The sequence below is a fragment of the Sycon ciliatum genome, chromosome 12 (assembly GCF_964019385.1).
Source record: "Sycon ciliatum chromosome 12, ocSycCili1.1, whole genome shotgun sequence".
In the NCBI taxonomy this organism is placed as follows: domain Eukaryota; kingdom Metazoa; phylum Porifera; class Calcarea; order Leucosolenida; family Sycettidae; genus Sycon; species Sycon ciliatum.
Window position 1 is genome coordinate 9,241,452 of NC_088654.1, and position 25,720 is coordinate 9,267,171.

Below are 25,720 nucleotides of genomic sequence, written 5' to 3' on the forward strand. Positions count from 1 at the left end.
ACGGTAGTACGGTTGCGTTCCCGTTACTGGTGTTCACTGGACGCCGTCAGACCCTCCCGTCGCTTCCCGTCGATCCTTACGTCGCGTCCCGTCGCGCCCCGTAGTTTTCGCAGGGGGGGCAGGGACTACCTTTTCAAGTGCCGTAAACTATGACTATGATCGTTTGGTCGGACCCAGATCCAGATCCTAATCTCAGATCCGTCGGATCCTTCAGAATCAACCGAACACTTTTTTGCGAACCTTGGCTGTTGCCATGTTGACGAAGTAAAACATGGCGCTGACAGGTCACCCAAAAAAGGCACAAGTCGTACTGATCGCCCGCGTCGTACGAAAAGTCAACAAAAGTCCACTAGACGTACGTACGACAATGAGTATAAAAATGAGTATAAAAATGATTTTTACCCTCCATATACGCACAAAGGTCACATTTGGATCCGATGGATCCAGTCAACCCTGCTCCTGGGGCAGGGTTGCTCGGATCCAAATCCGAAGGATCTGGATCCGGATTCGACCAATGGATCATTGCAGAGCGAGTGGATCCGATGGATCTGGATCTGGATCCGACCAAACGATCACGGCCTAAGTACCGTTGATCCGCCCCCACTCTAATTCCCGCCCCCCCCTCGATTTTCTGTCTCTGAAGCGACTTCAGAATTATACGGTAGAGAAATTATGCGTCTTTCTGTACTCATGTCCATATGCATACAGCCAACCTCGTACTACTTCCTAGTGCGCAAACAAACTTTCGGGTGAGAGTCTGTGTGAATGTGTACGTCGAGTTTGACCTTTCTCACCTGTTTGCGTATGAAAGATACAGCACCGCATTGTCGTACAACGACACTGCACCAAACAGCCTTGATCGTATAAGCCTTTTGCGCGTTGTACAGATCCACGAAACCCCGTAGAATCCCGTAGAACCTAATGGGTGTTGAATGTGCAGGACCCTATTGTGTCTTTTGCTATTTCCACTAAGAAATAGGCCCTGAAGGCATTTCAAAGAAAAACCTTTTCTGACAAAGATATAGCTAGTCATTAGTTCTAACCAAAGTGAAGAAACTGGAATAGGGATTGTTTGCCATTAATTATGAGGTTAAAATTGGTCAAATGCGCATGCATAGCACACAATGAACACCCAATCGGTTCTGTACACACCTACGCCCGAGTATTGAACCTCGTACATCTGTACAATGCGCAAAAGTCTTATTCCCGCCCCCCCCCCCCCCCATGAAAAACAAGCTGGGAAGCGACTTGGCGTGGGGGGCGGATCAACGGTACTTTACGGTAGTACTGAATGTACTCTTGGTCGTATGGATGCTGTCATGCGCCAGTCCTGTTGTTCAGGTAGTCAACGACTGTCAGTTGCGTGACTCAGACTCTTGCAGAGTAGCCGTGTCTAGCATTTATATTCCACACTTTTATTATCCGATGATCTCGTTTTGTATCCTATGATTCCGTGATTTTCTGTTGGTTGCTTTTCTGCTGTGCGAATACCCCCCCCCCCCCGTACCGCTAAAAAAGACTAAACAAGGAAAAAACTGCGACTAGCGTACCGGCAATGCGGACGTACGTACGAAGCTGTAGTTCGAGGAGGGCTCACTTCTCTTTCTTCGGAGAAAAGTCCTTAAAACGAACAATTGTATACGGTGCGGGTAACATTAGGCTTGTACGTTTTTGATATCAGCCCATAACCAGGGAGTCGTACAATCATTTGTAATGTACAACTCCCTGATTATATTGAGCCAAGAATACTGTTTCCAAATCGTATAGAGGTTATATTCTTCTATATAAGGGATTTCTGTTCCCGCTTTGGGCATTTGCCACCCCAACTGGCTCCTATATATGGTGGATTTGACGTTATCGCATAACCTCTATACCGCTATATAACTAGGTCGCGAGGCAAGTCACACAATCAACGGTTGGACGACTGAAGCAAAACAGGTTGCTTTGTCCTTGTTATCGCTTCGACAGTTTGCTCCCCTTGCCCCACCTCGCAGCGAATTTTCCTGAGAAGAAGATCGAAATCACGGCCGTCACGTCATGGCTTCCAATGGAATGGTAGGTTCCTGCATACTTCATAAGATTAAACGTGTATTGATTTGGGGGTGTCTTAGGTTCGTACTTTATAAGATTAAACGTGAATTGCTTTGGAGGTGTCTTAGGTTCGTCCTCCGGTTTGTCCATATTATCACTTTCCTCGGATAGTTTATTCACCAATCGCATTCCTAATTTCAGTCAATCAAGAGACTACTGAGTCGACATTACCAACGCTTCTTGCAAACAAGCGCACTAGTGTAAAAATAGCGTGCCTTCACATTGGCCGCTGGTTCCACTTCTCTGTGAGGGTGCAATAAATATACCGGTATAAAGTTAATCTCCGTGGTGAAAAATGTACAGCTTTCCAGCAACCTTTATATCATAGGCAGGTCTCGTACATTTATCTCCGTAATGCTGTTTGAGAACTCTAGGGGAGAGCTCTTTATGCTCATCGAAGAAGTTTTGCTGTTGTTAACATTGTTTCACTGCATGAAACCGCTCTGATTCCGGCGCGTCCAGGAAGAATATTTGTTGAATGGAAAACGAGGAGAATCATGTAGATCGATGTTGTTCTTTTTTTTAACTAGATCCGACAATGGTTTGCACTTGGAGTGCTGTTTGTGACGATATCAAAGGTCCATGGCACACCCGGTAAGTAACTATTTGCTGTGAGTATTGGCCAAATTTTTGACGGCCACGTTCATTTTTTTTTTGCAATTTTATAGGGTAAAGTGATGAGTGGATTGGCCAAACTACCTGTTAACCTAATATTGTCCAGCCGATGAAGACTTGAGAGAGGGAAAGGGAATTTATTTTATACAATGAATGCGATTTAGTCCTCAAGTAACGTGTCTGCTAATCTGATGTACAGACTCGGGAGTGAAGAGGCAACTGCCATGTAATGCAGGTGTCGACTTTCTAACGGCGGGGGAAAAGTAGACCGACACAGAAGGAACTAAAACAATGAAAATATAATATGAAGAACCATGTTACGAACCTTCCTTTGTTTGAGGGACAGGTGCAATAGGAACGATGACAAGTTTGGCTAGTACTGTCTATTGCACAACGGTAAACACAGACCATCTATGTACTGAATAAAGAAGTTCAATACAGGGTCCATTATGATTAAGAATCAATAGGACTAACTTTACCATCAATATCCTGTGTTGCTGAAGTCCTAGGTTTTCCAAAATCCACTTGCAAGTCACTTCTTTCATTAAAACTATGTGACTGAAGCCAAGAAAACAAATTATTGATACAAAACACCAATGATTAATTTAGTATTCAACACGTATTGCGAATTACGAGCAAGCAAGAAAATGATAGGTAGATAGCACAAAGGGCGAGAAAACCACAATGTGAGAACTGTGAAATGATAAAGAAAATCAAAACCAACAAGACCGCCTACTATAATTTGTGCAGGTGACAGTCAATTATTTCTTCAGACTTTCACCTTTTCCATTCTCTTGATCTATGATTACTAGTATTTGATTCCGCGTATTAGGTTGTGGGTGAAGTGTGTGGGTACAGGAGGGTTGGGACCCATTCGCCTCTGTAGTGTAACATGAAGTGTGCGTTTCGAAGTCTAAAGAATAATTATGTTGAATCATCTCTGCTGGGATGACAGCTACGCCATAGTTAAGTAGTTAGAGCATCGCAATCCTCAAGCGAACATCCATTGTTCGAGTTCTGGATTGGACAGTCAATATTCTCTTCAAACTTTCCCCTTTCCATTCCCTCAACGTATGACCGTTTACCGTAGGTCATGCCGAAATACTGTTTGCGAGAATTAGCTACTTTGTCACCTTTATTTGCAATGCTACGGGTGTCCAGAGTGAGAAAATCAATGTATCAGAGTTCGTATTTGGACACTTAATTGAGCATACATGAATGTGTTGAAAATAACACAGTAAAATATGTTATATTGGGAAGAGTCGAATTGCTTTAGGGTGCTTGTTCGCAGCTTCACCTGCCCGCTCTTTCCGACCGGCAAAGCTTGACAATTTTATTTTTGAAACTCGGATGTTTAGCCATAAATAAATGTAGAAAGGAAAACGACATATGGATACGAGTTACTCTAAACTCGTATCCACATGTCCTTTTCCTTTCTACATAAATTTTATTTTTAACTGATATATTTTTACTATGTTCACATAACCAGCTAGAAAAGAATAAGGAAAGACAATGGTAGAGAGACTAGGACAAACGTGACAACGAATGAAAGCATGTTCCCCCTCCAGCCCCCCGCCCCTTCCTGCAAGTATAATCATTATGTTCATGTTCAAATTCGACACAGGAAAACATATGGTCCGACATACTATCATGATGAACAAATGAAAACGTGATGCAAAGAATAATAATAATAATAATAATAATAATAATAATAATAATCTTCACTAGTCTGAGGGAAAGAGACAAACGGGAAAAGTCTGAAGAAAAAATTGACTGTCACCACCAAGACTCGAACCAGGGACCCTCGCTTGTAGCTAGCGATGCTCTAACCACTGAGCTATGGTGTAGTCGTCATCCCAGCATAGACTGTTCAACATTTTCTTCAGACTTCGTAACTCACACTTCCTGTGAATCCACACAGGCGGGTGGGACGCAGCCCTCACTGTACCCACACACTTCATGTACACTCTAGCACGCGGGGAGCCCCAAGTCATAAACTCTTCACTAGTCTGAGGGAAAGAGACAAACGGGAAAAGTCTGAAGAAAAAATTGACTGTCACCACCAGGACTCGAACCAGGGACCCTCGCTTGTAGCTAGCGATGCTCTAACCACTGAGCTATGGTGTAGTCGTCATCCCAGCATAGACTGTTCAACATTTTCTTCAGACTTCGTAACTCACACTTCCTGTGAATCCACACAGGCGGGTTGAACGCAGCCCTCACTGTACCCACACACTTCACGTACACTCTAGCACCCGGGGAGCCCCAAGTCATAAAATCTTCACTAGTCTGAGCAAGAGTACATAACCCCCCAGAGTGTGCAACTCCACTATGGGTGCTGTCCCGACAGAATTTCAAGTTGACGTCATTTTGATGATGCAATGCGCACTGTACACGGATTATCAGACGAATCCGGAACCTGTGGTTGACCGAAGCCGATCGGTCCTGTACAAATTATTGCAAAGAAAAACGTGTGATGCGTTGACACCCGTACACATGTTGTAAATCACTGCTGCAAGGAGCATTGCGTCATAAATAATGACGTCAACTTGAAATTCTGTCGGGACAACAGGGTATGTGGGAGTTGCACACTCTGGGGGGTTATGTACTCTTGGTCTGAGGGAAAGAGACAAACGGGAAAAGTCTGAAGAAAAAATTGACTGTCACCACCAGGACTCGAACCAGGGACCCTCGCTTGTAGCTAGCGATGCTCAAACCACTGAGCTATGGTGTAGTCGTCATCCCAGCATAGACTGTTCAACATTTTCTTCAGACTTCGTAACTCACACTTCCTGTGAATCCACACAGGCGGGTGGGACGCAGCCCTCACTGTTCCCACACACTTCACGTACACTCTAGCACGCGGGGAGCCCCAAGTCATAAAATCTTCACTAGTCTGAGGGAAAGAGACAAACGGGAAAAGTCTGAAGAAAAAATTGGCTGTCACCACCAGGACTCGAACCAGGGACCCTCGCTTGTAGCTAGCGATGCTCTAACCACTGAGCTATGGTGTAGCCGTCATCCCAGCATAGACTGTTCAACATTTTCTTCAGACTTCGTAACTCACACTTCCTGTGAATCCACACAGGCGGGTGGGACGCAGCCCTCACTGTACCCACACACTTCACGTACACTCTAGCACGCGGGGAGCCCCAAGTCATAAACTCTTCACTAGTCTGAGGGAAAGAGACAAACGGGAAAAGTCTGAAGAAAAAATTTGACTGTCACCACCAGGACTCGAACCAGGGACCCTCGCTCGTAGCTAGCAATGCTCTAACCACTGAGCTATGGTGTAGTCGTCATCCCAGCATAGACTGTTCAACATTTTCTTCAGACTTCGTAACTCACACTTCCTGTGAATCCACACAGGCGGGTGGGACGCAGCCCTCACTGTACCCACACACTTCACGTACACTTTAGCTAGCGGGGAGCCCCAAGTCATAAAATCTTCACTAGTCTGAGTGGAAGAGACAAACGGGAAAAGTCTGAAGAAAAAATTGACTGTCACCACCAGGACTCGAACCAGGGACCCTCGCTCGTAGCTAGCAATGCTCTAACCACTGAGCTATGGTGTAGTCGTCATCCCAGCATAGACTGTTCAACATTTTCTTCAGACTTCGTAACTCACACTTCCTGTGAATCCACACAGGCGGGTGGGACGCAGCCCTCACTGTACCCACACACTTCACGTACACTTTAGCTAGCGGGGAGCCCCAAGTCATAAAATCTTCACTAGTCTGAGTGGAAGAGACAAACGGGAAAAGTCTGAAGAAAAAATTGACTGTCACCACCAGGACTCGAACCAGGGACCCCCGCTTGTAGCTAGCGATGCTCTAACCACTGAGCTATGGTGTAGTCGTCATCCCAGCATAGACTGTTCAACATTTTCTTCAGACTTAATAATATTATTATTATTACTTCCCGTTTGTCTCTTTCCCTCAAACTAGTGAATAATATCAATAATAATAATAATAATAAAGTGGTCAGAGCATCGCTGGCTACAAGCGAGGGTCCCTGGTTCGAGTCCTGGTGGTGACAGTCAATTTTTTCTTCAGACTTTTCCCGTTTGTCTCTTTCCCTCATACCAGTTAAAATAATGATAACTTTATTAAAATGACCCAAAGACTAGTCGATTAAGAAAAGGAACACGATAGGGGTTATGAGGTAAGCGTTACCGTCCACCACTGTGGCTCAATGCCAGTATTCATTCGGAAAGTCCTGCAACTACAGTCCATTTCAAAACTATAGACGCGTACCTAGGCAAAAACCGTTATGCCAGCATCTATACCACATAAAATCTGTGATCACTTTGTGCATAATTTTTTCCAAATTGGGCGTCTGTTATCCAATCCTTTAGAAACTATATGAGAATAATTGTGGAGCGATCCTGAGCAATATTCCGAGAACTATTCTCAAAAAGTTCCAGCCAAATTTGAAATATTTCAAACACCCTACGCGTCTATAGTTTTGAAATGCACTGTAGGCACAAAACTGGTCGAGTGCTGAGACGCTCGATGATCTCACCCCTAGCTTGAACATTTTTCCAAAGGCACGAACCAACAGGCTCACAACTCGGACGATTCTAGCGTTGGACCAGAGAGGGGAAGATGAGCGCAGCGACAATGACTACAAACTAAAATTTAATGTCCACAGGAACAAGGAATGTCGTTTGTTGCTTTGACATTTGGCTCCTGTGGGACTTTTGGGGGTACTCATTTTCAACTATGATCAAATCAAATAACAATCGAACACACAAGGGGACGAAATTCAAGTACGAAGCTGCATTAGTGACAGAACTCTGGCCCACCAAGGTTACTTTATCTATATTTCGTTCTTCACATCTCAATAAAGAAATGACGCATCAGATTCTGCTTTTTGGGATCCTTAAACTGTTGTTACCTAGCCACACTTTCAAATGTATGTTCTTGAATATTGTTATTTCAATTGTCCATCGTGGTCTTGTGATCGGGATCACTTGTTTTATTCGTTTCTCCGAAAAGGCTAATTCCCCTGCTTTTCCTCTGTGTGTGTGTGTGTGTGCGTGCGTGTGTGTGTGCGTGTGTGGGTATGCGCGTGTGTGTGTGTATGTGTGTGCGTGTGTGTGTGCGTGTGTGTGCGTGTACGCGTGCGTGTGCAGTGACAAAGTTCTGCCCGGCTACGGAAACTTTGCTCACGTACGAGGTGCACGAGCCAATGCCTTATAACGACGCAGTAACAGCGTGTGCCAAACGTAATGGGTCTATTCTGGCAAGTGAATTAGCTTGGAGACACCAATGCCTTGGCACAATGATTTCCAACATTGAGAAAGAATACGAACAAAGTGGGGTCACCGTTTGGCTCAACTGCAAGACAGATACCATAACATATACGAATTGCGAAGCACCAATGGCTTCTGATGGACAACGCTACAGCAGGGATTCCAACCATAGCTTTATATGCGCACGCACTGGTAAAGATATTTTCATTGTCAACATTCATGTACAACCCAGTCGAAAGGCTGTGTAGCTGTAACTCAAAGTTTCACGCATTTCAAGGATCATCATAAAGCAGCATTTGGCATAATTACACTCTCTGTGTCACTGTTACTCTTTGCATGCCAAATGCCGATGTCCGATGATCGATGGATTGCATTAGGCCTCGACCAAATATGCTAGAAAAAGAGCATAATATGCTCGTCGCATATCAGGGAAAACGTCCATAATATGCCAAAGGCTTAGCAAGATATGCAAAAAGATATGCCAGAATATGCTCGACATATGCAGAAAGTGTAGACCATTTCAGTTAAATTACAACCTTGGAATATTCATTGGCTTCACGGCTATCATGCTAGCATATGTTGCAAATCAAAACATATTCGGAATAGTATGGTTGGAGTGTGTCCCCAGCAACCGTAGCGATAGTGTTCATCCATGGGGAAATGTACCAAACGCCTCAACCATTCCAACTTCATCCAAAACAGGCATTTCTGAGCGCATTTTGTCCATAATAATTATAAATATTTTGTCCTTATTTTCTTCAGAATACTTGAATTATGTGCTAACTTCATTCCAATATTCCCTTTGTCGCTCATTATGCCATATATGAACTGTCTCACAAAATATGCGGAAATATGCGCAAGCATATTTGGTCGAGGAGTATATTGCATAACCTTAAAATTACAAGTACACCGCCCTTTTGCCTCCTTGGCATACGTACATGTATACTGCTCTGGATATTTGTGCATCAAGTACTCTGCTTAAGAGCTGCCTCGATCCGGCTCTATTTTCACGACAGCCCATGGCTTATATCGCATAGAAGATAATTTAGATAATCATTCTACGACCATCCAATGTCAATCTTGCAAATTCGGAATAATTATCCGTATTTACTAGAGTATCGTATGGATGATTGATTAACACCAGTTATTTAAGGCATGCTTGCTACTGTACTTGTTACACTCCTGAAAAGGGGGTATTGATTGGTTATTTTAGATAAAGATATTTTCGTTTGGAATTAACTCTCGCTATATTCGTTAGGCCGCACGAAATAACTAAAGTCTGTAGCAAACTAATGTTTTTGTTTCTGAACGTTCGCGGTGACAGACCTCGACGAAAAGCGAATTTTAGTACGTAAGAAGCCTGCTAATAGAGTGATCTAACGATAGATTTCGAGACAAAAATGTTACAGTATCTCCATTTTGAAATACGTTTGAATGATCCCCGCAGGGGAAATAGTGCTACTGAAGTGTACATAATTTAAAATGATGATGTCATTGCAAGACATTTATATATATTAATACCCTGGATTTCACAACGCCCCTAAATTGTCTCTGGGCTAGACAAATCAGTGAATTGGACAAAAATTGTCCGAATTTTCTACCAATTGATAAGTTAGTGATCAGGTTTTATTTGCTATGCGAAAGAAGACAACGCAAACGCCCCGTAGAGTATATTGCAAGGTTGGCGAAACTTGAGTTGATTACAGAAAGGTGTGGCATTGACTTGAGAATGTTATCTAAATCGAATACTGTGGGTGATCACAGGAGCAGCATCCACGCCTGCCCACACGGTCAGTACTTCGGCATAAAAGCATCTCGTTCACCCCTTTGGTAATTTGTAATTTATTACCATAATATGGTAGTATGTAGTGCTAGTCATATCCTTAGGCTGTGTATAGTGGACAGCCAGTATTACAATTACCGAAAGGCAACAGTGCAACCGATTTCGTCCTGGGCGTTGGTTGCCTGAAAAAGGAACATTCACCAGAGGGCTGTTTGAGCGTCTAATTAAATGTATAAATTAGTAGGGATGACGCGCACAAATCCTCTTATCCTAATCTATTGTTTGTTTTCCTCTTCTGTTCCTGTTACAGCGGGTGTCTTCTGCCAAGAAACTAAATCTTTCATCTTCTTTCATGACAATAGATTGGGTGTATATTTCCGTGGAGTAGCAGTTTGCAAAAAAAAAGTTGGCTCATCTTTGCCAAGTCCTGCGGCATATAACGCCGGCTGCGTTACAAGGCTTCTTGATACTTTGGGGCAGGATCCACTGTATGCCAACAAACGAGTGTGGTTGGCGACATCTCAAACGGACCTAGACCAGGACTTTGCAAAAACATCCAATGGTCAAAGACTTCCGGTCAACGACGAAATAAATATCGCGTGTGAAACAAAGTGTAAGTTTCTTCACTCTGTTAAAACTAATAATGAATGGCTAGAAAACCGGGTACTTCTGTTCGAAAGAGTAACAAGGAAGATTAAAAGTTGATATGCTTCCTCGAGTTTGTCTCTCCTTTGTGGATCATTGGCCCTCCATTAAGATTAGGCGCCGGCGGATTAGGACGGCAGAAAAATTGGCAGAATTCGGTACTTTTCTTGTAAGTTTCATGCATGTTTGGTATGTGGATAAAGAAATGGCGGAGAATCGAGGAATGGCCCGCCATAAGGTTTGTATGGTTCTGCCAATTTCACTGCTTTTCGAGCAGAATCTGCCACCTTTTCGAGCAGAATCCGTCGGTCCCTAATCCAGATTTAGAGAGAGAAAAAGAAATCAGAATGGAAGATACACAGTGTTCATATCGGAAGGCAAACTATTCAGATTGTTTAAGAGAGCATGTCTGAGAAAACCAGAACATATGTGCAAGTCGATCTCTCAGATTTCGCTCAAATTTTGCAGGTAGGTTTGCTTTGGGGTGTAGATCGACATTCCAAAGCCCGCACAAAATCTTTTGAAGGGAACCATGAAATTGGCATACCCCTCAATATTGGCCCAATATTGGCACGATTTATGGGTCTACAAACGAGCCACGGCACAGCGTACAAGAACAAGCTACGAACAAAACTCCATCAAGCCATCATTACCTCACCTTAGAAGAGTTCTTGGGGCAGCACCACTTAGCCACGCCAGCATCCCAGAAGACGAGGGAAATCATCCCTTGACGCCACAAATGATCGTCTTGAAAATAGCCAAGTTACAAGCGCTGATAAAACAGCGAGCTACGTCCTCAATTAGCAAACACTATACACCGGCAGATAGTAGAACACCTCTTCTAGCACTGAGGACATGTCCCCCATCATCCTTTTGGGGTTTTCTTGAAATAAACAATTTTGAATTTTTCCACTCGACCATTCTGAAATACGTCCAAACTCATACCTGCGCAGGAAGGCTCGCCCCTCCGCGACGTCTAGTCAGCAATTTCTACTCCAACACCACTCCCAACGCTGCAGAACAAAGTGTATTGTTGACTCTGACAAGGAAAAGCAGCGGTGATCACTTGTCACTCCAAACGACAAGCTTCTCCTTGCGCCACCAACATTTTTCGTTGCAACAGTTGATGCAAAAGTGACTGAATTTTTGCGTGTAGTTTTTGGATTTTACTGCAAGAGGAATGAAGAAATCACGTGGATCGTGACGTAGAATAATGCTTTCTGGTACACGACACAATGCACACGATCGATCACGATCGTTTCTGAGGCGCTATTCGAAACGGACCATGGCATGAGGGAAGAGGTAAGATGCATTATATTTCTTGCATGCTCTGCTCAGAACATGCAGAAACTATCGATAACGCTAGCAGTATTGCATTGGCAAGAATTCTTGGAGATATTTCGTCTTGCAGTAAGAACAGGGATGCATTTTTTCACACTAACCTCGCTCATCCCGAACATGGTTCAGCAAGAACTACGGCTGGTTTACATGCTGATGATCCACGTAGATCTGCAACACTGCCAACAGCAAGGAATGAGCGTGGTCCATGCCATCAAGGTCGTTTGGAGTTGACCAGCGCGCGGCCAACACTGGTTGCATGAAGTATGTGGCGCGGCCACATGCCAGATTTCTTACGTCATGAACAACGTGATTTGACCCTACTCGCCGCCCGTCTCTGTGCTGCATGTAGAGGGAAAGTCCCAGCTGGAAGGCCTACAACACGACATGCGTGCTCTTGAGCTGGACATCAAGATGCACTTGATCCGATCTAGATCAACGGGTGATCCATGTAAGTGCAGGAGCGCTTGGAACAACTGCTGAACCGTGATCTACGAGACCTGGCATTCTTGTGTCACGAGGCACGTGATTTCATCATTCCTCTTGCAGTAAAATCCAAAAACTACACGCAAAAATTCAGTCACTTTTGCATCAACTGTTGCAACGAAAAATGTTGGTGGCGCAAGGAGAAGCTTGTCGTTTGGAGTGACAAGTGATCACCGCTGCTTTTCCTTGTCAGAGTCAACAATACACTTTGTTCTGCAGCGTTGGGAGTGGTGTTGGAGTAGAAATTGCTGACTAGACGTCGCGGAGGGGCGAGCTTTCCTGCGCAGGTATGAGTTTGGACGTATTTCAGAATGGTCGAGTGGAAAAATTCAAAATTGTTTATTTCAAGAAAACCCCAAAAGGATGATGGGGGACATGTCCTCAGTGCTAGAAGAGGTGTTCTACTATCTGCCGGTGTATAGTGTTTGGTAATTGAGGACGTAGCTCGCTGTTTTATCAGCGCTTGTAATTTGGCTATTTTCAAGACGATCATTTGTGGCGTCAAGGGATGATTTCCCTCGTCTTCTGGGATGCTGGCGTGGCTAAGTGGTGCTGCCCCAAGAACTCTTCTAAGGTGAGGTAATGATGGCTTGATGGAGTTTTGTTCGTAGCTTGTTCTTGTACGCTGTGCCGTGGCTCGTTTGTAGACCCATAAATCGTGCCAATATTGGGCCAATATTGAGGGGTATGCCAATTTCATGGTTCCCTTCAAAAGATTTTGTGCGGGCTTTGGAATGTCGATCTACACCCCAAAGCAAACCTACCTGCAAAATTTGAGCGAAATCTGAGAGATCGACTTGCACATATGTTCTGGTTTTCTCAGACATGCTCTCTTAAGGTTCCCATTAGTTCCATATTGTTACGGATGGTTTACAATAATGAATTGATCAAAATGTGCAAATTGTTTACACTATAAACATCCAACGATGTTTCAGATTTTGCTGCTGAGCTTTCTACTAAACGAATCCAACAAATTGTCTGGTTTCTCGCCGCTTCTATCTTAATGTTTGAGTTTTCGGATTACTCAGGGTAACTGGTGCATTCGTTCATGCTTTGCCCAATAGCTGTATTGCACGGCTAAGCCACGTTTCATGCAGCAAGTGGGCTTTGACGAAATGCCATACCATTTTTCTCTCCTAATCCCTGCCCGTTGACCTTCAAATATGTTGTGTCCTGTTCGAACCGTGCTGAAGTTGTACATTGGGCAACGCACACCATAAGCTGCCTTCGCAACGCCGACATGCTTTTCTGGAGCACCTGGATAAGGGTTTCACTGTCACGGCGGATGCCCCTTATTTGTACTGTTGAGTCAACGAACTAGTAATAAATCCCAATCAAACCAACGAAATCAAACAAAAGTTAAGCAACAGCACGATAATGACGGATGTTTTAATGACATTCCAAAAACCTGATTATTGCCAGTCATACCTGATTTTTTCCAGTTAAACATGGTTTGCGATACATTTGACCCTTTATACATGGGTGGTTGTCGTTTCGCATTCTCGAAGAGAGCCATGGGTTCCTATGCCGTGATTCACCGTCTTTCGTCACCATCAAAGCTCACATTCTAAGGGCGCTGTAAAGTTTAGGTTGTTTTTGCCTCGAGTGTGGTCACCTTTCTCTCCTCTTGTTATTATAAATCTTAAACCTTCAAAATTGGACGACTACTAGTTCGGGCCTTCGAGATGTGAAAGAGCTTAATTCAGCAGGTCGCTGAATTTCAATGACACATCAGTCAGTGTTAGGGAGGTTTAATTGGAGGAAACACACAAAGTTAATACAATGGATCCACTTGCGCCCGGATTCAAAACTTGCCAAAGCCAGGAAAGTAAACTCGCTGTTTCGGGACGCAAACACCTTGAATTAGTGTTAGGCAAGAACGGAAACACATCTGAGTGAGCTTGGCTTGTTTTTGTGACGATTATGGCTCGGCATGCAACTCGGCCAGCTCTGAACATGTTGTGCCTCGGAGGGTTCAAAGACGAACCATCAATAGTCATCATGACGTCTTTGATTTTCAGCACGTGTTTCGCATCTGAACACAACTGGCCACACCACATCTCGCTTCTCCTGGGACCCCTCACAAGGAATCAAGAATGACTAGAAAATGTTTGAAAAATCAAAGTTTTGAAGCCAAAAAAACAAACAAGAATTAATTTGAAAGATTGATGACGCGTCTAAGGGAAGAGAGTATTAATTTCTAGTTGAATATATCGATTTCGTGCGTTGGAGAATTCTTGAGCTGAGTACACTCCCAGCTTGCACACTGTGCCTCGTTCTGATTTTCATTCACATTCTGGCGGAATTTGTGTGAGCCTCCATATACCGCATGTCGTGAATCAGGAACCGAATATTCGTGGTTCATTGAATATCACGTGGTACAACACACGTAAAGTACACACCAATTGCAGGGAGACTAAACCTCCCTATTGCGCTAAGTGCTGCACCTTCCGAAACACACGATAATTATCTTGTTGATGGCGTTCAAAAACCACGGGTAACATCGTGGGTTTAATCACTTGAATGCATTCTCACCCTTGTCTCTTAAACTCTTTTTGTCCGCAGTTCGACTGTTCTGTGAAACGTCCAAAACCGGCATTTCGATTTCCGGTACGGCCTACCAGGGAACAGATGATCAGAACATACAAAGGCGGAGATCTATGTGTCCAAACAATGAAGTGTTGACATCGGACTCTGTACTTCAATTCGGATCATGTCTGGATGCTTTATTCGCACGGTCCACACATTGGATGAATGGGCTTGCCAATCCTGTATTTTGTACAACGAAAGGTAAGTCCCCGTGTCAAGTTAAAAGAGAGCATGTCTTAGAAAACAACACAATGTGTGCAAGTCGATCCTTCCGATTTCGATTAAAAAATTTCAGGCAGGTTTCGTTAGTGGTATAGATCGACTGTGCTAAGCCCTGGAAAGAGTCTTTGAATGGAACCTTTAAATTGGCGCACCTCTCACAATGGTCGAAACACTCTTGTAGGTCTAAAAACGAGCCACGACACAGTGTAACCGAAAAAGATGCGTCCCTGGGGCAGCACCGCTTAGTAATGCCAGCATCCCAGGAGCCGAAAGTCACCACTCCATTACACCTCAAATGATGGTCTTGAAATTAGCCAAATTGCAAGCGCTATCGAACCAGTGAGCTACGTCCTTAATCATCCGGAACTATACTCCGGAAGATCGTAGAACACCTCTTACAGCACTGAGAACATGCCCCCCCCATCTTCCTGTCAGTTTCTTTTTGAAATAAACAATAATTCCACTCCACCGTGCTTAAATACGTCCAAACTCTTACCTGCGCAGGAAAGATTGCCACTCCGCGTCGTCTAGTCAGCAATGTCTAAAGGTCGATTCATACTTCATGTCGCGTACGGGAAAGTCATCGCGCGACCGTCGCGTGAGCTTTCCCGTAAGCGAAATATTTGAGTCTAGATCAACTTTTCGCGACGCTACGCGTTTCTCGTACGCGAAATGAAGTATGAATCAGGCTTAAAGGCCGATTCACAATACATCTTTCTGCGACGCGACATGCGATTTGCGACACAAGCGACGAGCTGCGACAGCGACACACGGTTCACAATATACTTCATGTTTTCGACATCATCATGCACAAGTAGTACTATGCACGTGCACTGCACGTGCACCCAGGGTCGAAATTGTACTCCATTTGTGTATGTCGCGTGTCGCATGTCGCAAAAGTTGAACTTGCGACAGCTCGCGACAGGCAGTTTCTTGTCGCAACTGTCGCAAATCGTGTGCCGCGTCGCAGAAAGTTGTATTGTGAATCGGGCTTAAACCGGGATTCACAGAAGCTTTTTTTGCGATGCGACACGCGATGCGACACGCGATGCAACATGATCTGCGAAGGACGTGTGCAATGTGAACTCGCGAATTATCATTTACAGAAGAAGTCAGTGATGTGACAACGCCTTGCTGATTTGGCGCGACTTCGGTTTGGTACAACTTGGAAAAATTTAAAGGCAACTCTTGAACCTTTGTACAACTTTACTGTAAAAAGGTCAAAGTCGTACGCCAAATCGCTTGTCGCATCGCAAAAGTTCAGCCAAGCTCAACTTCTGCGATGGCCAGCAGCACTGAGTTGCGTGGGGTGTGAGATGGCTGCGATTTGGGGATTCCCCGGTTTCGCTACAGTCATCAGCACACTGTTCCTATTTTCCTTGAGGCATCCACTGCACTGCCCGCCCGCGGCACGAGGTTCTTCCCGTGCCACTTCTGCCGTTGACGACGATTATAGTTGTTGCACGCGCACACATAATTCTAGCCTTCAGTTTGCCTTCTTCATGCAAAATCATGTCTTGGAAAGACGACATTTGACCCCCATTGCAATGTTATAATTATACCGTGTAGGCGCGAATAGAAGCCCTGGGGCTCTATTTTTCCAGAAGACAAATTGAGAAGGGGGGGGGGGGCTATATTTGAGAGAAGTTTTTATTCTAGAGGTGGCTTTTTGTATCCGTGTTGTCCAACACTAACGATTAAAAACAGGATAAGGCAAATGTACAACAATTAGCACAAACCTGGCTGATGTGGATGTTGAATGTTAGTATCACATCGGTCAGTTTTGTGCTAATTGTTGTACATTTTGACTCTACAGTATTCTGTTTATAATCGTTACTGTTGGACAAAACGGACGCCTTGTAAACTTATGGTCCTTTTTTTCCTTTAATCTTTGGCTCTCCCTCCGAGTTGAGTAAAATTGTGTTAACAAAATTGTGTTACTACAGACACCTTTGATTGTGATCCGGTCAACAAGCTTTATTCCATAAGGACCACTGGACAGAACTTCGAACAGGCACAGCAAACCTGTAGGGAGCAGAAGATGATTTTGCCGCGCCCACACCTGTGGAAATGCTACCGAGAGTATGTCAGAGATGCGTTTTCCCCACGCAGGGACAATGTCGCTTGGGTGAATGTAATTACAGGTGTTAAGGCACTTTCCACCAATGGGCAGCAATATGATCGACGTTATGAGAAACTTACGATCACGTTCTGTACCACAGGTGAGTGCTCGCTTGTCTGAATCTCCCTGCCCCTTTACTTAGGGTGGCTATTACCCAAATCCGAAATTAAAAATGTCAGAATTCACAGCTCTTGAATACTACCAGAACATTGTTAGTCCCGAAAAAGTGGAAGGATCGAAACACCTCTTTGTAGTTAATTAAAACCCGATTTATAATTTCTGGTATTTGAGAGCATTTTTGTACAAAAACAGCTTTTTGCCTTTACGGATGTATTTTTCAGACTCGTCAGACTTTCCGTTTTAACAGTAGGGTGGCTATGCAATCTAGACCGTGCTTTTTATAGGAAACAGAAAGTAAAAGTGAACTACAAGTTACTGTACAACGTCAGTACCGTCGGTCAGTGTCGTGCAATGCTTTTGCATGGGCTTATTGTTTGGTGACTGGTCGTGTTTCAGTGTACACTATGACGGAACTTGTAGTTTCTTAGTTCTTTTTATTTCCTATACACGTATCCTTGGCTCTCCTTCTCACACTTTTTTTGCAATGATCACAGCTCACAGCAAGAGTACATAGGCCCCAGAGTGTGCAACGCCGATCCAGCTCTGCATAGGGTCTTGGTCAAGCGGAATCGGATCTTCTTATGTCATGCGTACACTGCACACCAGCGCAAGGCGGTCTCGAGGCAGGGCACCGTTGTTTTTGATCCGAGAGTACCCGCAACTCCCCGGGTTCCCCTCAGATGTGTACAGTATTCTGACACAAAGATCCGATTAAGCTCGACCAAGAGCCTACGCAGAGCTGGATCAGGCGTTGCAAACTCTGGGGGGGTTATGTACTCTTGCTCACAGGCAACGATAACACAATGATGGCGAGGTTTTGCCCTCAACCAACCTGAGGCCTTGGCGTCATGGGGACATAGAACGCACCCCTAAAACACCTAAGTAACCGAAGCCTGTAATGAGCATATGAAACACTGCCTTCTCTTTCTTTATGTTCAGGTTATCATGTCTGCTCCGGTGGGTATATCCATTATATACCAAAAGAAATTAATGAGGCGACCGACTTGGCTTCCGCTTCCATGAAATGCACCAAGTTTGGAATGCACTTGCCGCCCCACAGACAAAACTGCGATCTGGGTTGTCTCTTACCACTGCAGTTCCGACTTCATCTCGGCTACCAATCCCAACAGGACTCCTTTTTTGGGATGTGGCTGAACGAGGTGAAATCGTGTGCTTATAATGCACAAGGGCAGTCAGTGAGTGACTTGTGTGCTGACCGGCTACAGCCCCATGCCTTTAACGAAACGAACTCAGCGAGTTTAATATCAACGGACAGACAAAATGCTGTTGGAAATGTGTTTGTTTGTTTCACTGGTAAGTGGCTGATGCGTACGTCTATCTATCTACTCAATCAATCTATCTATCTATATATCTACTCAATCTGCAGACAGAACTGTTTAGTCCTTTGTGGACTCGTCAGCGCAGCACAGAGGAAATGAGGCTGAACCTGGTAGCAATGAAAAATACATTTTCCAAAGCCAAAGATTTAAACCAGGCCCGAACGTACCTTGCCAGAGTGCTCAAACTGACAAGTCAGGGAGCTCTGCATAACGCAAACAGCAAAGGCACTACCCCACGCAAGAGTGCTCAACTGCTACAAGAGGAGGTGCGAAATCTATTTATCTATCTATCTATCAATCTTGCAACAGTTGCTGTCCACATACTTGGGTATTATGCTCCCTGTGGTCAGCAATGTCGTTAGGTTGAGCACTCTTACCTTAGTGCGAACCCTTGCCGCTCGCCTTGTGCAACGCTCACTGCTCTTTGAGCATTTCGAGCACTCTTGGCGGGGTTTGCAGCTCTTTATAAAAATGCTTTGCTTCACGGAAACGAATTTCATTGCGAAGAGCTGCGCTTCGGTCCTCTGAGCTATGCTGATGCGCTCTAACAGAGCGAAACAGTTGCTGTCCACAGACTAGAGCAGCTATCTATCAATCAATCTATCTATCTATCTATCTTTCTAGCTATGTACCGGTATACTCTATCTGCGGACAGCATGCTGTTTCGTTCTTTGTGAACACATTAGCGCAGCACAGAGGAAATGAGGCCGAACCTGATAGCAATGAAAATAAAAATATCCAATCAGGCCCGAACGGACCTTGCCAGAGTGCTCAAACTGACAAGTCAGTGAGCTCTGCGTAATGCAAACAGCAAAGACACCACCCCACATTAGGGACCGGCGGATTCTGCTCGAAAAGCAGAAAACTTGCCAGAACCATACAAACCTTATGGCAGACATTTCCTCGAATTCTGCTCCATTTCTTTATCCACATACCAAACATGCATGAAACTTACCAGAAAATGTATCGAATTCTGCCAATTTTTATGCCGGCAGAATCCGCTGGACCCTTCCCCACATGAGAGTGCTCAACTACTACAAGAGCAGGAGCGAAAATACTCAATCTGCGGACAGCATGCTGTTTCGTTCTTTGTGAACTCATCAGCGCAGCACAGAGGAAATTAGGCCGAACCTGATAGCAAAGAAAATAAAAATTTCCAGTCTGGCCCGAACGTACCTTGCCAGAGTGCTCAAGGTGACACCGGTATATCTATCTATCTATCTATCCATCCATCCATCCAGGGGCTGAATGGTACACTTATGTAGCGCTAAAAGGTTTAAGAAATAACGTTAGGAATGAACAACAATACAACATCACCATTGCAATTTTGATACTTGGAAAAAAAATACACTGTCACCTCCGATGCTGTAGTCCGACGCTCGGTGCAGAATTTTGTTTTATTTTATTTTTTTTACTATTATTCACAAACCCAACTCGTAAAATAAATAATTATGTGGACAAAAACAAACAGCTACTGATGTTTGCCGCTCTACAGTTCTTTTACGTTAAACAATGCTGGAAGTTACCCGTCAGCGCCATTACAAAGCATGGCATCACTTGAGCAACGACAAAAGAAATTATGATTTTATGTCGTCCTAGAGTTACACATGCAATAAATTATAACGAATGAAATCGATGAGTCCACCGATTTTATCTTTGTTAACGGAGTTCTGCCAGCTTTGGGCAGAATTTGACGCTTCGCAGAAAAGGGTGCGATTTTAGATTGTACCGTACAACTTCAAATCAGGCTTCATCTTGGCTACCAACCTGCAAGAAAAGCAACGTGTTGACATGACAACGTTTTGGCCAAGCCACGCCGTGATTCTATGAATTTGGAAAATTTTGGGATCAAATGCAACAATCTCTCCTCCTCTTCTCCTCCAGTCGTCTGTGACTTCTATTTCCATCCTTTTCCAAGACTCACTGGTGATATTGAATGTTTGCCAAGTAGAACAAATCCAGTGGTGTCTGGGTTTTTGGTTGTTGCAATGAACAGTTCTTTCGAGGGTGGAGCAGAAAAAAATTACCAGTTCTTTGGTTTGTCGCGCTGCAAACTACTTTTGAAGTAGACATTTGTGTTGTTGGGTCACCGGTACTCACCGTTCGGGGAATCCTTTGAATACATTCTGCCGGAATGAATTGTGCTATGTGTGTGGGTTTATATCTGTGTGCATCCATGTGAGCGGTTGTGTTTGTCTGTGCGTGCGTGTGTGTGTGTGAATGTATGTGTATGTGCGTGTGTACATGTACATGTGTCGGTGCGTATGATCTTGGTGTGTATTTTTCTTTTTCCTGCATTCGTCGACCTGATCATCACTTCCAGAACATGAATAATGAATGGTATGACAGTCGGCACTGAAGGAGTGGAACAATATACGCCTGGCCTAAAAATCGACTGCGGAACGTTTTCAGAAATATAGAGGCCAGAAACGCTCCCTGATCGTAATCGTGTTCTATTTGGCCTGGCTTAATTAAGTTTATTAAAGATACGTTACCCCATAGGATTGACAGATGTCTTACTGTCGTTTAGGAGCTCTTTGATTGAGGCATTGCGGCTTTATCCATCGAGTTCATTACCATCTTCACTCCTATTCTCTTGGGCGTTCTGTGTTTGTAGTTATTTAATGAAATAATGGTGGGCCCTAAAGGGTTAATATAATTATACATTTAATCGTACTTTGAAGCAGGATTAACTTTCAAACGATTATTCGCTAAAACTGAACAGTGTTGGATTGGCTTTTCCTCAAGTTTAACCCGAAAAAGCAATGTTTGTATATAATTATTATACAGCACATTTTTTCTGCTGTTTTCTTTGTTATTTCAGAAAGTTGTGGACATCACGCAACTGCATTGTAAATAAAAGGGGGTTGTCAACAGACAACCGCTCTATTTAGCTGCTATTCACTCTTTAGATGAAAATTCTTGTATTGAAAAGTTTCTTTGTTATGTTACTATAACATGAACTCAGATTCGTAGGGCAAAGTCTGAAAATGTTCGATTTCAGCGGGAGATAGTTTGATTATTGCTCGTTTGTTTATCACAAACCCTATATGACAAGCTTCTTACTGCCAGCCGCGTAGCATTAAAGAGAATATTTTCGTTGGATAGAATGACCCACTCTTCTATACAGTCATACTAACTTGTACGCCCTTGAGAAACGCCTCAACTTCAAAACCTATGTATTTGTTTACCGCTGCCTGAATGGACTTGCTAGTCCTCTTCTGCGAGACCGCTTTACCTTGCGCGCCCATGGTGCTCGCACTGCAGCCACCACCCGTGGCCAAGTCTCTGCTGCTCTTGTTCTGCCCCCCGCTAACACCCGATATGGCTTTAGTGCAATTTCTTATTTGGGCGCTGCCAGGTGGAATACACTTCCACCGGCTTGCCGCATGTCTAGTTCACCAGCTGAATTTCGCTCATCCATCAAATTATACCTAGGGTTCCCTGTAAAAAGGAGCTGACGCCTGTTGGGAATTCCCTAGTAAAAGAAGAATAAATAAATAATAATAATCATGTTTTATCAACGATTGATAAAGTTATTGTCTCCTCGTCGCCTAATCATGTTTTACTTCACCAAGTGAGCAGGCATTTCTGCCATTTCGCCATATGTCCGGAGACCTAGTTCCGACATGACAATGGAATCGCGTTTTCCAAATGCACTTCAGTCCAGGTTATTTTATAGAGGGGGGGGGGGGGCTCCAATCCCCTTGGCCAAATGGGAATGAACCCGGTATTGAAATGGCTTGAATCATATCTGAATTTCAACGCTGTCTCAGGTGTGGTGTGGGGATTGCATTTTGCATTTTCTAACACATTTATGGTTAGTATGCTGTTCTGGCTGATACATCGAAGTCTCCACTCCTGGGACCGACCGAAACGCATGACCGTAATTACCTTGATGAACGCTTCTTGCAGGCATACCTTTTTCGATACAAAAGGCTTGTAAAATTCTCCACATAGATTATGACCCGTTGGCTCATGTACACAACAAAGACGTGCCCCTGCGACCTATCCTGTCAATGATAAATGCACCCCAACATGAAATGGCCAAGTGGCTAACCGAATTGCAGCATCTATTGCTACGGCCATTCCTGAACAAATATTCCACCCACACAACAAAGGTACTAGGTTACCTTCAAGGTCGTGGATAATGTAAGGGAATTTGGTCAGCAACAGGCAGGGACCTCTGAGGCTCTCAATCGCTGTTCCTGTGCTCCTTTGATGTCGTCAGCCTAGTTACAAACGTACATCTCCAGGAAACAATAGAAATCTATCATACAGTTCCTATAAAATCTGTCCCTTTGGGAAAACGCGGCCAATAATTCAAAATTCCGCGGAAAATTCCGCGGGGAAAAGGGGGTTTTCTGCGGCACTTTCTGTGTTAAAATCAAAAATCTGCGGCACTTTCTGCAAGTTTTCACCCTGCTTGTAGAGAATATGACAACTAGTTGCATGAAGGAGCACTTTTCACACTATCCTTTGAAGTCACAAACTGACTCCTGCACTCACCCACACTGGCAAGAGCATAATGTGCTCCAACAGATCGCGAAGTAGTTTTTCCGCTGCTTTCTGAGTAGTAATTTTACTAATTTACCCTAAAAAATTCTAATTCCGCGGGCAAAAGTGTAGATTCCGTGATTTCCGCGGATGATAGCAATTTCTGTGAAATTTTCCGCAACCGCGGAATCGCATTTTTCCAAGGGGATAGTAAAAAAATGATGAAATATCAGCCCAGCAAACACCCTAGGATCGTTTTAGAAGTTGCTTTTCAAAGCCACATCAGACGTGCAGTTCAGTCATCATGGCAATATGTACCCACATAGGGACATGGGTTCAACCTTGGGTCCTGTGCTAGCCATTGTCTTCGTGGGATACTTTGAGAACACAATATTTATGATAAAATATTGACTGGTTTGAGGGAAAGAGACAAACGGGAAAAGTCTGAAGAAACAATTGACTGTCACCACCAGGACTCGAACCAGGGACCCTCGCTTGTAGCCAGCGATGCTCTAACCACTGACCTATGGTGTAGTCGTCATCCCAGCAGAGGCCGTTCAACATTTTCTTCAGACTTCGTAACTCACACTTCCTATGAATCCACACAGGCGGGTGGGACGCAGCCCTCACTGTAACCCACACACTTTACGTACAAACTAGCACGCGTCGTGGGGAGCACCAAATCATAAAATATTGACTGGTTTGAGGGAAAGAGACAAACGGGAAAAGTCTGAAGAAACCATTGATTGTCACCACAAGGACTCGAACCAGGGACCCTCGCTTGCAGCCAGCGATGCTCTAACCACTGAGCTATGGTGTAGTCGTCATCCCAGCAGAGGCCGTTCAACATTTTCTTCAGACTTCGTAACTCACACTTTCTATGAATCCACACAGGCGGGTGGGACGCAGCCTTCACTGCAACCCACACACTTCACGTACAAACTAGCACGCGGGGAGCCCCAAGTCATAAAATATTGACTGGTTTTGAGGGAAAGAGACAAACGGGAAAAGTCTGAAGAAACAATTGACTGTCACCACCAGGACTCGAACCAGGGACCCTCGCTTGTAGCCAGCGATGCTCGAACCACTGAGCTATGGTGTAGTCGTCATCCCAGCAGAGGCCGTTCAACATTTTCTTCAGACTTCGTAACTCACACTTCCTATGAATCCGCACAGACGGGTGGGACGCAGCCCTCACTGTAACCAAGAGTACATAACGGTTATGTACTCTTGCTGTAACCCACACACTTCACGTACAAACTAGCACGCGGGGAGCCCCAAGTCATAAAATATTGACTGGTTTGAGGGAAAGAGACAAACGGGAAAGAACAATAAGATTAATTATAGCAATAAAAACTGCTTTATGGCAGTTTTCTAAAAAAAGTTATTGTGTTCTAGTCCATGGACGTGGACCCCGTCTAAAAAGTAAGAAATTAACGAAATGTGATAGCCGAAAATTAAAATTTCACACAAAACCTCACAATAATCACAACACTTGAAATGCTGCTTTCAACACTAAACTTGTACTGCACCAACAATTGGCAACATGCATGTCATGCATGCATAGGAAAGAGGATCACGAGGGGAAAAGGTCTTCTACATGTAGCTTTTCATTCTGTGTGTGATTATTGTGAGGTTTTGTGTGAAATTTTAATTTTCGGCTATCACTTTTCGTTAATTTCTTACTTTTTAGACGGGGTCCACGTCCATGGACTAGAACACAATAACTTTTTTTAGAAAACTGCCATAAAGCAGTTTTTATTGCTATAATTTCTTTTGTTTTTTTCTGTCACCAATCAATGGAATGCCCTACAGTAGAGTCGCGCGCCGAAGAAGTTAGAACGTGGAGCCCAAGAACGTCCAGCTTGAAATTCTAAGAATGTCTCAGCCTAAATCTAAGAACGGCGGTGTTGGTTTTCTGGCGGCTTATGGGATACATATCATCCAGGACGAATTGTTTCTAAGATTGCTGACAAAATAAGAACGTCCCAGTCTAACCCCTTGGAAACAGGTCAGCCAGCTGCTCAGAGTGCCGTTCCTACCTGGTCCCTCAGGCCGTAGCTCTATCGCCTTTGTTGGCAGTACCACATGGAACTCTCTCCCTGCTGATACTCGCGCTTGCGACGTACGCCACACGTTTCAAGCATTGCTGTCTGGCTATGACCTCATCTCCCTCGTCAACTAGCTCTCCGATGTTGTGCCTACTATGTCTTCTTCACAGATTCTGCCTGAACAGATGCTCATCAATTATGTTCTTGTCCTCTATCCTAGTCCAAATCCTGCCTTGCCCATGCATGACTCTCATGAAATGCCCGTACTAAATAGTCTGTAGAACAAGAATATTGTATATCATACTTCTCTCATCAACTATGATAATACCCATTTCATAAAATTAATACCTACTGTTTTCTTTCCTTTCATTTCATCTTCTTTTCCGTTCCTTTCTTCTTCATACACATTTTAAACATTTTCATCATATTGTGAGAGCCGTGGGCCAACAGCCCCGGTGAGAAGGCAGTCTTGCCTGTTCATATGGTGAAGTAAAATAAAGAAACAACAACAACAACAACAACAACGTTCTTGGGCGCGCGACTATATCAATATGTAAATGATGG

General features: G+C 44.1%; 1 protein-coding gene across 1 annotated transcript; it reads left to right on the forward strand.

Moving 5' to 3' along the window:
• The first annotated feature begins 1,829 nt into the window (after positions 1-1,829).
• LOC135828620 (uncharacterized) lies at positions 1,830-22,183 on the forward strand. Its single transcript, XM_065341041.1, has 8 exons — positions 1,830-2,055; positions 2,622-2,685; positions 7,844-8,155; positions 10,057-10,359; positions 14,781-15,005; positions 16,973-17,248; positions 18,208-18,582; positions 20,932-22,183. The coding sequence occupies exons 1-8, from the start codon at positions 2,038-2,040 to the stop codon at positions 20,940-20,942; spliced, it is 1,584 nt and encodes a 527-aa protein (XP_065197113.1). The 5' UTR covers positions 1,830-2,037; the 3' UTR covers positions 20,943-22,183.
• Positions 22,184-25,720: the final 3,537 nt, after the last annotated feature.

Bases quoted from the DNA above. Each gene is read 5' to 3' on its own strand.
- LOC135828620 (XM_065341041.1), top strand. The intron at 8,156-10,056 runs GTAAAGATATTT...TTCCTGTTACAG, and splicing joins CTTTATATGCGCACGCACTG to CGGGTGTCTTCTGCCAAGAA. The intron at 10,360-14,780 runs GTAAGTTTCTTC...TTTTGTCCGCAG, and splicing joins TATCGCGTGTGAAACAAAGT to TTCGACTGTTCTGTGAAACG.